Genomic DNA, 13,101 nt, shown 5'->3' on the forward strand with positions numbered 1-13,101 from the left:
CAAAATTAATCTCTTTCCACTTAAAAATTAACTTGTTTTTAGACAGTTTTCACTTGTTTCAAACTAATTTTCACTTGAAATAAGTAGAAAAATCTGCCAGTGAAAGTGAAAGTTTTTTGTGCTTGTAATAAGAAAGAAAAACTTGCTCCACTATCAGATTTTTCTACTTATTTCAAGTGAAAATCTGCTTGAAAGAAGTAAAAAGTGTCTAAGAACAAGCTACTTTTAATGTGATGAGTCTTATTTAAAGTATAATGAGATTAGTTTTGACTAGAAATGACATTTTGACTAGAAATAAAACAAATATTCTTGGTAAGATTTTGAGTTTTTGCAGTGAACAAACAAGGCAAACTGAGGTACGACCCAAATTAGCGTCTCTAAGAGACTTAATGAATAACTATGTACAGTCACGAGTTACATATTTTTATTTTATGTTACCTTATATTTCTTAAAAAAGAATAGAAAGATTAAGAAAATCTGCACACCATAAAAGCTCCCTTTCAACAAAGAATTAAAAGCATCGTGACGTTTCGAGCACGATGCTCTGTTTCAAACTGCTCAAAACCTTATATTCCTTCTGCACTTTTCTACAATTTATGTGTATATTATCATTATAGAAATTACCGTTATTAAATGTCTGATATTAGCTTTTTTAAATATGAATGCATCATTATAAACCATCTAATAATATAATATATAATCATGTAGGCTAATATACACATGGACCTTTTTCTGCACAACTTGCACTTTTAATTTCATTATCTTAGATTTATTTTGTTCATCAGGTAATTTGACCTATAAACAGAGAAGTTTTATCTGCAGGTGAGTGAAATGTCACTTTGATTATTCTTTTCTGATGTAGATTTGTCCGTTACATGTCCATATTCAATAAGACAATTAGAATAATTAAACAAATCATCAGCTGTATAAACATGAAGGGGAACAGATTATTAATGGAAACCGATCATGAGGGTTCGGTATGATTCAGTTTTCAGTTTTTCTCCTCAGACCTTGTGCTGCAGTCAGCTGACCTGTTTTTGGGGCTGCCTCTCTAATTATTCCTAATTATGAGCGGATTTACTCTCCGACACATTTTGTTGCTGCTACTAACGAGAATCTGCCTTCAAATTAACGTTATGTAAAGTTTCTACATATCTGCATATTCTCTGTATTAGCTGTAAATGCACTATATATATGATCAAATACAGTGTGTATGATGATATTAAAGTGTATTGGGGGCAGGAGAGGTTTTGAGGGGGGGGTTTGTTAATTTCTGTGTCATTCCAACAGTGGGTCATACATTCATTCTGCTAATCGAGGCTTTTTCTGTGCAGAAAGAAATGGGAGGAATGCAACATTAATGAGGATTAGTGAAGCACTTGTGACTCCCTAAATTCATCCGGCTTTGTCCGCCCCCCCAAACCTCCCCCCTCCGACCCCCCCAACCCCTCCAACCATAACTATAAAGTCACTTTGTTGAGGGAGTTTTTGTCTCCATATCATATGCCAAACTGTGCCACTATTTAAACCTCTTTTTTTTTTTAAACAATGTCAGCATTCACCGCAAAAATCCTGCTCAGACCCGTTTCATCTGTCGTCATGAACTCGCTCACTCTGCTACTTCTGCAAACCGCATCTATACGACCTGCAGCTGCTGTATATGACCTCACATGGTGGGGGTTTGGTTTCTAACGTTTATTTCAAATATGCAAATAGTACAAGACTTCCCGCCGGTTGCTACTAAACAAATTCTTTGCACAACAAAATAATAAAACACAGAAAAAAAGAAAACACATGACATATTGTATAGTACAGTGGTTCTCAAAGTTTTTTTTACATCAAGGACCTTAAATTGACACAAATTAGGCCACAGACCACCATTGGACAAAACTTTCAAGCAAACACCAGAAATATTTGTTTTGAGACTGAAGAACGTTACATGTAGTCCTATGTTCAAATTAGGGCCAATGACGTGAATTTTTGGAAATGTTATATAGAAATTTCTGGGAAAAAAATGGTACAATTAGGCCCACTCCAAAAACATTTAAACATTTCTAGAACAAGTGGTAAAAATTCTCCAAAAAAAAAAAAAATTTAAGTCTAGAAAAAAAGCGATAGACAAAAATAAAATAAAAAATGTTTTAGAGAAAAGTGGTCAAATTTCTCAAAAACAATTCTAGAAGAAGTGGTAAAAAAATTCTTTAAAACATTTTTTTAAAGGAAAAAAAATAAAATAAAAAATAGAGTGGTAAAAATTATAATAAACTTTCTAAATTCTAGAAAAAAGTGGTAAAATTTCAAGAAAAGGTTGGGGACCCCCTTGAACCCTCTCAAGGACCCCTGGGGGTCCCCGGACCTCATGTTGAGAACCACTGGTCTAGTATAGTATAGCATAGTATAGTATAGTAGGCTATAGCTATAGTTAAGCAATATATCACGACAGACCGTGGTATGCTCATTATACCACGGCTGAGGGGCGTTGTTTGGCCGTATTAGCCTATAGTAGCTATAGTATAGTAGCCTATAGTAGTAGTGTATAGTAATAGTGAGAAGAAGCATCTTGTTATAGTCAAGTCAAGATAGTTTATTAGTAGGCCTACTCTGTAAAGGAAATTGTCGTGTCACAGCAGCAGCATTCAAAAGGAAACATCCATTAAATAAAACAGATTTAAATAATTAAAACACTAGGCCTAATTGAGATAAGATGATATGATATTAACGCAGCAGGTGAAGGTGAACTGTAGCTCCAGCTGCTTCTGGCCTCAGGTCATTAAAGGTTAGAAAAACAACAGAATTAGATTTTATTTGGCACATTTTTGGGGAAGTAAGCTTCACTGTTTTTAGTGTTAGTAGGCTACACTAAACACCCACACACGACGACAACACGATGCCCAGAGAGTTGGTGTTGTTTAGCACCGTGTTGCTTAGCAACAGGACTATGGACTGTCTCACTCTCTCATCTTCACCAAGACACAAACAGAAAAACAGAGGAAGAGATCAATGAAGATCTGGCACAAACCTAGACTTTATATAATGTTGACAGAGTTTCTCCTTAAACTCCTAAATTTTTTATTTTATTTTATTCTATTTACCTATTTTATCTTAGTTTTTATCCACTCTAGTGTTTTCCCCACTGCTAAGTACAAATTGCACAGTGTAAGATAGTGTTTCGTCAGTATTTTTTAACTCCTCATGTTTTCAATTGTTGGGTGTGTGAATGCATGTGTGTATGTCTACGGTAAGCCTATGTGTGTAATTGTCATCTCTGCTCCCTGAAAAGTGGGTAACCCTTTAATTTACAGGCCGCTAATTAAGTGATAATTACATGATAATGTCAAGAAATTATCATGTAATTCAAAGGCCATGTCATGTTTTTCATTAGACAAAAGATTACACATGCTTTTCGTTATTTCTTGGCAATGGGTTACCGAAAAGTGCTCTACAAATAAAGTTTTATGGATTGATTGATTGATTGATTGATTGATTGATTGATTGATTGATTGATTGATTGATTGATTGATTGATTGATTGATTGATTGATTGATTGATTGGGTGTGTAGTCTGACCTGTAGTGTGTGGGTGCTGCCTGCAGTGTGTCTTTTTTTTTCTTCCTTTTTTTTTTACTTCAATCTTTATTGAAATTCATCATCAATGACAAACAAATAACATTGAATTGAACACGGGGTACATACATTCGATCCAATAAGAGGATTTAAAGGCTTTGTGGAAAAATTAAATAAATAAAAATAAATAATTAAAAAGAATTACAATGCAAAAAAACATAAACATCCAGAGCATGGGGTACAAAACATTTACTTCACAGAGAGGATTTTAAGGTTTTGTAGAGAGTCACAGTCCGCATGGCTTTCTTGTTCGTCAGTCCTGTTAGTGTTTCAAAGTACATCCTCATTTCATTTTTAAATTGGTGGATATTGGGTTTCCTATCAGTCCATTTGCATTCATTAATATAGAATCTACCATATACAGTAATGTAATAATGCCTGTGTGTCGGTGCTGCCTGCAGTGTCTCGGTGCGACCTGCAGGCGGCGCTGTGACGTGGCGCCGCAGCTCAGAAGGAGCCATAGCCGTTGACTGGAGGAGGAAGTGACACCACAACAAAGAAAGATGGCCGAAGTCATAGAGCTGCAGAAGCTGAAGGTTGGTATATTCACAAATATACGTTTTTATTTCACCGGCGAGGCGGATAAACTGCGCGGGAAGACTTTGTGAACGAAGTTATTTATTAAAACCGCGGAGTGACGTCACGGGCCGGTCGATGACGTAAGCAGTAGAAACGTTTTTCCGGTTAACACAAACAAACCGGCGCCGTGTGTTCACGTTGCTCATTGAGCCGCGGAGCTAACGCAGCTAATGCAGTTAAAACTCACCACGTTGGCTCAGCTAAAGCTTCATTCATTACATTTATCAGAGGAAATAAAATGTTATTTGTTGTTAAAACTTTATTCGCAGCTCAGTTAGTTAGATGTAAAGTCTCCCGCCATTTCTGCCTCAGTTAAATTAACGACGACGGAGGAGAAGCTAAAGGAGGTTTGTGTTTGACCTCCATTGATCTGCAGCTGCAGAGAAGAGAGAGGCTTTAATTTGTTCTTACAGGTCAAATTCACTCATTACAGCGGGTTAAAGGTCGAAGAACAGTGAATGAGTGATTAAAAAGGTGAATGAGTCATTTAAAACCATGTTATCTACATTAACTTCTCCATTATGGACACAGGAAGTCAGTTTCCTCGCTCAGTGTTTTCTCCCAGATCAAACTGAGCTTTAGTTTTATTTATTTGCACCATCAAAACTAAGGACAAGTACAAAAACAGAAATGTAATAAGAATAGTAAGTGCAGGGGAGGTTAAAAAACCCCTGTATAGTCTTATATACAAAATACCCCCCGAAAAATGTGCAAAGATTCAAAAACAATACAACAACAGCAAATAAAGCAGCAATAGAAGTGACTTATTATAACAAAAACAGTTAGAATAAAATTCTGAGTATATATAAGTATAATAATTGATCGTGTTTGTCCAAATCCGTGACTGTGTAACTGGTTTTTATACCGTCCTGAGGCCAGAAAACAGGATTCACTACATTTTTGTTCTCAGCTTGGTTTCAACCAAGACATTCATGTGTTTCTCCTTATTTATTCAGCTTTGTCCTTTTAATGCGACGTCTGTCTTCACTTTCTGTCACTGATACAACACAGTGAAGGTGAAGGAGAGTTTAACTCTGGGGCTCAATCTCAGCTTTTCTCTGGAAAGTCCACAGACCTCAGTTTGAGCTGTTTGCCTAGATGTCTGAATGATTGATTGCAGAGTCCAGACTGGCTCTAAATGGAGCCGTTTTGTCCCTAAAATGTGAGATAATGCATTTGCAACTAATGTATTTACGGTTTTGTTTTTTACACTGGTGAAATGTGTCTCAATGTGACTCAAAGAATCTGTAATCCGTAGTTACAGGAGTCATGTCAATGTGTGTGAGGATCATGAATGAAAAGGAAATGTGAATATTTGATTTGCAGGTTGATTTAAGTTGTGTGCACCCTTAAATATTCTACTTCAGCTCCTAAGATTTTAAGTTAAAGGATGGATGGATGGATGGATGGATGGATGGATGGATGGATGGATGGATGGATGGATGGATGGATGGATGGATGGATGGATAGATAGATAGATGTCTTTGTTGTCATCCAGATGTTACATCAAGATGTTTTGCAGAAAAAGATAACGTTTGCATTAGACCACAATAAAACAAATAGATAAAAATACCACAATAGAAATAACCAGGTTAGAAAAAACAGTATAAAATATGTAAATTTGACATAAATACGAGTACACATGTAGATGTGGGGAATAGGTATAATAAATAATGGTTAACTAACTAACTAAAGGGCTGATTGGTTGTTTAATTAACGTGTTTGTTCCTGTCCCTTTGCTGTTGCAGCTGGCCGAGCTGAGGCAGGAGTGTGAAGCTCGAGGTTTGGACACTAAAGGAAACAAAGGAGAGCTCATCGCCCGGCTGCAGACGTACCTGGAGGAGCACGGTGAGGATTTACACTCGACGCAGACTCAACAGAGCAGATACCAAATAAACTCCTACTGAGTTTTATCCCTGAGGCACTTGAATGAATGAATATAAATGTTTAGTGAAAGGGATAGTAGCATTTTTTAAAAGTGTGGTTGTATGATCTCCAAATAGCCCCTAAGTACTTTAATTGCAGTAGAAGACTCTCTGCACTCCTCCCGTTAGCAACGCCAGCCCATAATAGCCCTGACCAGTGATTTACAACATACAGTGTTGTGAACAGTCCCAAAGAAACGGCCTATTTTCACGTCCTAAAAGAGGTTTTACCTGGGGGAAAAAAATAAAACTGTGTTTTTCCTGCACTTTGAAGGGCTGGAAAAAAATTATATAGCGAACAATGGAACTGTGTATTTTTTTTCAGGTAAAACCTCTTTTAGGCCGTGAAAATAGGCCGTTTCTTTGGGTCTGTTCACAACACTGTATGTTGTAAATCTCTGGGCAGGGCTATTATGGGCTGGCGTTGCTAACGGGAGGAGTGCAGAGAGTCTTCTACTGCAATTAAAGTACTTAGGGGCTATTTGTAGATCATACAACCCCACTTAAAAAAAAATGCTACTATCCCTTTAAAGCAGAAACAAGTGGGTGTTTCCTGTTGTATCTGCTCTCAGTACCACAACAAAGAAGCAAACTCCAACTCCAGATGTAAACCTGATCCTGTGATGAATTATTTGTTGTGTTTATAAATTATAAGTCTATTTATTTAATAATAGTGTTTATTTTTCATTTCTTCTCTGTGATAAAAACCACTGATCTGTGAATCGTCTTTGTTCCGACCAGCAGAGGAGGACGTGGACGTTGACGATGTGCTGGCCGAGGACACGGAGGTGACGTGACGTTTCACAGTGTTTGATCTTCAACTCTCCGACTCTCAGATTTAAGTTTTGATCATAAAGTTCATGTTTTTACTTCCAGGACTTCACTGGAAGTAAAGTGGAGAGCGCCAACAACGTGAAAGAGGACAAGGACTCTGAGGCTGCTGAGAACGAAGAGTGAGTTTGACGTTTTACTCTATATATTCTGTATTAACAACAGTCTTTGTGTTGATTGTGTAGCTGTAACTCGTGTGTACATGATCAGGGTCTGTTTATGTGTCACTAGTTTTCACCACTAAAGCAAATGAATCCTCTTTGTGTGTTTTTATCTCAGATCTGCTGAGGAGAAGAAGGTGGTGAAGATCACTCCTCCATCATCCTCCAGTGAAGTATGAACCACTTCTGTTTCATTCACTAACTCTGTGATTAGAAACCTCAGTCTGCATATTTAAATACAACTAAGATTAGAAAATATTGAAATATTATTGAAACAATGTTGAATTAGCTGAAGAAACTGCTGAAGAAATGTTGAAAAGGGCTGACGCTAAAGCTGAAACATAACATAAAAGGCTGAGAGATGAATGTCTTTCTAGGTCGAAAAGCAGTAGAAAAGTTAAAAAGGTAGAAGAAAATGCAGAAATCCTGCTTGTTAAAATTTAACAGTTGAAGAGTTGAAATCTGCAGCTAACCCGACGGGAAGGAAAACTGATAAACCAGCAGTAAGAAGCTGAAGCAATGGTCGAGAATAGATTAAAAACACGTAAGAAAAAGGCAGATTTTGTATGATATGGCTGGAAATGACTTGAATTGTTGAAGATTAGTTATGAAGAAATTAAAAAGTTGTAAACTACCGGTACTCAAATCTCTTTAAAACTGAGAGCTGAAAAACATTCTTAAACCATTACACTGCAAAAACTCAAAATCTTTCCAAGAATATTTGTCCTTTTTCTTGTCAAAATGTCTCATTTCTAGTCAAAACTAATCTCTTTCCACTTTAAATAAGACTCATCACCTAAAAATGAACTTGTTTTTAGATCATTTTCACTTGTTTCAAACAAATTTTCACTTGAAATAAGTAGAAAAATCTGCCAGTGAAAGCAAGTTTTTTGCACTTGTAATAAGAAAGAAAAACTTGCTCCACTGTCAGATTTTTCTACTTATTTCAAGTGAAAATCTGCTTGAAAGAAGTAAAAAGTGTCTAAAAACAAGCTGCTTTTTAACGTGATGTTTGTATAATGAGATTTGTTTTGACTAGAAATGACATTTTGACTAGAAATAAGACGAATATTCTTGGTAAGATATTTGAGTTTTTGCAGTGTACTAATATAGATGAAGCAATATCTGAAGGGTAAAAGTAGAACATGTAAGCAGGAGGCTGAATAACATGACATGGTGGAAAAATTCCTGAATTGTTTTGGATAAGTGTAAAACATGTAAATGTTTTAAAAGTCTGAAAGTAGTAGACATATTGGAAATGCAGCATTCACACTAATAAGTTTAACATGTGACACTGCTGCCAAAGTAATGTAGAGCGGTTCACATCGGTGCAGTTTTCAGTCTGAACTGTTTCTTATTATTGTTCAGTTTGTGTTTTTAAACCTTTTTAATCGTTTTGTTGAACAGCGGTTACAGAAGAGAGCTGAGCGCTTCAACATGCCGGCGACGTCCGAGAGCAAGAAGGCCATACGAGCTGCCAGGTCTGGTTCTCTCTGCTTTACACTCTGACTCACAATTTATTTTCTCCCACCACATTTTCCTTGGTATTTTATGAGCTGATGTGATTTTCTGAACATTTATGTTTCTTATCTTCAGCTCTTGATGAAGCAGAATAAAAAATATTAGAGCAGGATTTTAATAGAATTCATTAAACACTGTTCAGTTTGTGTCCAGTGTCGCCTGTAGCAACCCAAAACGTAATAACGGCCAATAATTGTAATAATTTTGGCCATTTAAAATGTGATACAGCCAAAAATGTAATAACCTGCCAATAATGTAATACAATTATTGAGCCAATAACATAAAAACTAAAGCTGGTTATAACATTATTGGCCTAGTATTATAAAAGCATTTGACAAAACAACAGTTATTTTTAATAACTGCAGTCATATTAATGTATTATATATTATCTGCACTAGTTATTACATTTGCAAAGGGTTTTTATATACTAGGCCAATAAAAAAATATTTATTTATCATTATTTAACCATGTACAATCGAATCTTCTTCTTCTCGTTATTACAATTACTATGGTTTTGCATTATTCATTCATGTATTTTTCCTTTCTTTCCTATATTTACTGTATAATCACTTATCTTTCTCATTATCATTGAATTATTTTCTATTTTCTTGTCTTTACTTGTAACAAATTTGGTCTTTGAGTATGTTCTTCTTTTTCATATGAGCCCTTTTGGGTTTCATACATCCCCTTCGCACATCATAAGGATTATTCATACTATTTTAAATGATATCTTTGTGCAAAATAAAGAAAGAAATAAAATGTAATAACCAGCCAACATTATAACTTATTATGTTATTGGCAAATTATTACATTATGGGCTTTATTACATTAATAATAGTTATGCTATTGTCTGTTATTAAAGTGTTAATTATGTTTTGTGTTGCTACAGTTGTTAAAACTAATCGATACTCTAAATATTGATGTTGAGTTTGTTCTGCTCGTGCCTCCAGGTTCGGTTTACCGGCGGACGCCCCCAGTCCGTCTCCAGGTCTGGCCGCCAACAGTAAAGCTCCTGTAAGTTTTAATTAACGTAGTCGACGTTCTTCTTTTTATTTCCTTCTGTCTGATGATGAGTCGACGTTCACCTGGTTTCTCTCTCTCCGTGTCTCCTGAAGGTGAACGTCGACCAGCTGAAGAAGAGAGCAGAACGGTTCGGCATGAACGTCTCATCCATCTCACAGAAGGTGAATATGACGCTGTTTGGTTTGGTTTGGTTTTCAGCCGTAAATAAACATCCAGGATATTTTTTGGGATTTTTTTGTGTCTTGCCTCACTCCCGAGTCCATGACCAGCAGATAGACACCATCCTTTCGACTGTGCGTGCAGTAACAAGGGAGATAGAGCCGTATCGCCCGTAATTAGCTTAGCTCAAACACTGGAAGTGTATAGGTAGTGTTAGCCTGCCTCCACCTAAAGTCACTAATTAGCTTAGCTCAAACACTGGAAGTGTATGGGTAGTGTTAGCCTGCCTCCACCTAAAGTCACTAATTAGCTTAGCTCAAACACTGGAAGTGTATGGGTAGTGTTAGCCTGCCTCCACCTAAAGTCGCTAATTAGCTTAGCTCAAACACTGGAAGTGTATGGGTAGTGTTAGCCTGCCTCCACCTAAAGTCGCTAATTAGCTTAGCTCAAACACTGGAAGTGTATGGGTAGTGTTAGCCTGCCTCCACCTAAAGTCATCAGAGAAACTCTTCAGCAACTCTAAAGGGAAACCGGCGGGCCGATCTTCATCTCAGAGCTGACAAAACTCTCCGGTAAGGCATCTTGAGCGGTCAAATGCCGCTAACGGGACGAGATCGGTCAAAACGGAGGGTTCAAGCAAAGACGCTTTATTTTGGTTCAAGCTACCGTATTTTCCGGACTATAAGTCGCGTTTTTTTTTCTAGTTTGGCTGGCCATGCAACCTATATTCAGAAGCGACTTGTATAAAAAAAAACCTACGCTATATGACCACAAGAGGGAAGCAAGGCTTTTATTTCTAAATCCCTCCTCATTCAGTAGCTCATCTTCATCTTCCTCACGTGCTGTTCTCCTCGCTGCGCTGTCGGACCTGTCTCCTGCGCCCAGTCCATTTAAGAAGTATTTTCACAGCGTATTCTGCGGCCCGTCTTCGGTCTCTGCTCCGGTCCCGACTGTGCTCCGGACACGGAGCAGAGAGCCAGGTCCGACAGTGCAAGGCTGTCCCTCTCTGAAGCAGAGGAGAGGTCGGCTTCACTCCCGTCCGTCTTCACAGACAGTCCACAAAGGGTTTCTGATCACAGGGTTTCCCGCAGCGCTTTCCTGTTAACAACAAAGAGCTGCCGCCTAAACTAACATGTTAAAAAAAAAAAAAAGTAGCGATATTCGCCGCCGCCGCCGCCCCCCCCCCCCCCGTCGGACGATCGGCTTCTAACGAGCAGTTTGGTTTCCTCTTCAATGAAAACCAAACGGTGACTTCCTTTCATATAAAGAAATACCTTTTGTACAGATTATCATGATCCAGTTTCCTGTATGTTTACAACACGGGGCTGTAAATGAGTTTATTCTCTTCGTTGCTGTTAACATGAATTAATATGAACTTGTTTTCCAGGTGGAGGAGGATGAAAAGCTGAAGAAAAGGAAGGAACGGTTTGGGGTCTCAACGAGTGCAGGTTCAGGCGGCGGCGGCGGTGGCGGAGAAGAGGCTGAGGTGAAGTTTTATATTTAATCACAGTGTAGAAAGTTCCAAGAGTCTATGTCTGTTTATCTAAATGTTTTCTCTTTTTGTTTTTTGTTTTTTTCTGCAGGCAAAGAAAATGAAGCGCGCTGAAAGATTTGGAAAAGTGTAAATAATGTTTTAGAGTTTGCTTTTTTTGTAAAGCATTTTCATGGTTGTACAACACAGATCCCTGAAGATGACAGACGTCACTTAATAGGATTCCTGTCGATCAAAAGCTAAAGAGTTAAATAGCTCAGACACACAACAGGTGGTTTAAATCACTTTAAATGGTTTGGAAAACAAAGGAAGAGAGAAAAGTTCTCAGTCTTTTACTGAGCCTCAGGTTAGTGGATAAAAAAAAATGTCTGATTGGTCTGATTTCATTTCCTCACTCAGTTCATGTTCCTATTGATTTTATAGACGTTGTTTTGCTTATTTTGTGTTTTTCTGTAAAACAGGACTCGTAGTGTTTTATTTTTTATTTTTTTTGCTCTACGTTTTGCCAAAGCTGCATTAAAAAAAAATCAGAGTTTCAAAGTAAAAAGCCTTTCAGCTTCCTGCATAGAAACACAAATCAAACCGAAGACGTGGGTCAGTCGAGCCAAGAAGTTTTTTTATTTCACTGTGCAGCAGCTGTTCAGCCTCGGAGATCAGTTTTCTTTGCTTTGATAAATGATAAAAGTTGTTTTTTTTCCAATCAGTGAATCAATGAGGAGCAGGAAACGGCTGCAGGAACTAAAAGTGAAGAGATTTTTTATTTGATCAGAGAAAATAAGAATAGAAACGACGAGATAGAAGCTGTTCAGTATGTCGGATAGATCTGTTAAACAACGATCCTGCTCATGACGGTGGAAACAAAGTCTGTGTTTATTAGACGTGATACGAGTGAATATTTTAACGTAATATTTAGATGATCTAACTCACCTGTTTGTGTTTGACGTGTGTATTTACTTGTTCTTTTGATTGATCAGATGACCTGTTATTTCCTCGTTTTCTTTCTGGGATTCCATTGGTACACTGCTTCAGTTATTATCTGTCCATTTTCTAACATTTTGTGATTTAAAATAAATTGTTTTTGATTTTTTTTGATATCCGCTTCGTTTATGCCTGTTCTCTTTTTTTTTTTTTTTTTTTTTACTCTTGTTCTGTGTCTTTATTTAGACACTCTTCAGGGTATCCACAGGATCTTAGAAAGTCTAAAGTTTGGAAATCTAAATTTTAGGCCTTAAAATGTCTTAAATTTGTTGAGTTATTGTGTTCAAGTCTTAAATAATTTTAGACAGTACTCTGATGTACTGTAAAGCGCTTTGGGTATCGTTCAGGTATAGTAAAAGCGCTATATAAATACAGACCATTTACCATTTGACTGACTGTGGCAGGACAGGACACCTCTGCCTCTGTTTCACTTTATGTTGCTGGTAAATAATGTGGTTGTAAAAGTAGTAGGCTAAAGTTAAATTATTTTGTATGCACTAAAGGGGCAGAGCTTTAAAGGATAATTTTCGTTTTTTACAACCTGAACCGTATTTCTAGCATAAAATATGATCATTCTACTCACCCAGACAACTTTGGTGTCATTTGGAGTTGTTTTGAAGAAATTAGCCCCAGTGGAGCGGCGCGTATATCCGTATAATGCGAGAGCACGGGGCACGCAATGCAGCCTCTAAATAACACATTATCCGCCGCAAAACTCACTCATTTCGCCAATATTTTGTCATGATACACTAGTGCTATTCCCCTCCGAGCCCATGGTGGCATGTTATCAACATGCTGCGCCTGTAGGT

General features: G+C 37.3%; 1 protein-coding gene across 2 annotated transcripts; it reads left to right on the forward strand.

The window, feature by feature from the left end:
• Positions 1–4,100: 4,100 nt before the first annotated feature.
• Positions 4,101–12,396, forward strand: sarnp (SAP domain containing ribonucleoprotein). 2 transcript variants are annotated; one of them, XM_083975377.1, is made up of 10 exons: positions 4,101–4,159; positions 5,951–6,050; positions 6,872–6,915; positions 7,004–7,080; positions 7,238–7,292; positions 8,527–8,600; positions 9,591–9,654; positions 9,756–9,824; positions 11,210–11,308; positions 11,406–12,396. In XM_083975377.1, exons 1-10 carry the CDS (start codon positions 4,127–4,129, stop codon positions 11,445–11,447), a joined length of 657 nt encoding a protein of 218 aa, XP_083831503.1. In that variant the 5' UTR covers positions 4,101–4,126; the 3' UTR covers positions 11,448–12,396. The 2 variants fall into 2 exon arrangements, with proteins under 2 accessions (XP_083831503.1, XP_083831502.1); XM_083975376.1 differs by having other exon boundaries at positions 4,117–4,159; positions 6,869–6,915.
• Positions 12,397–13,101: the final 705 nt, after the last annotated feature.

Source organism: Trachurus trachurus, assembly GCF_905171665.1.
Source record: "Trachurus trachurus genome assembly, chromosome: 7".
Classification (NCBI taxonomy): Eukaryota; Metazoa; Chordata; class Actinopteri; order Carangiformes; family Carangidae; genus Trachurus; species Trachurus trachurus.

Bases quoted from the DNA above. Each gene is read 5' to 3' on its own strand.
- sarnp (XM_083975376.1), top strand. From the start codon at position 4,127: ATGGCCGAAGTCATAGAGCTGCAGAAGCTGAAG. The intron at 6,916-7,003 runs GTGACGTGACGT...TTTTACTTCCAG, and splicing joins TGCTGGCCGAGGACACGGAG to GACTTCACTGGAAGTAAAGT. The intron at 7,293-8,526 runs GTATGAACCACT...TTTGTTGAACAG, and splicing joins CTCCATCATCCTCCAGTGAA to CGGTTACAGAAGAGAGCTGA.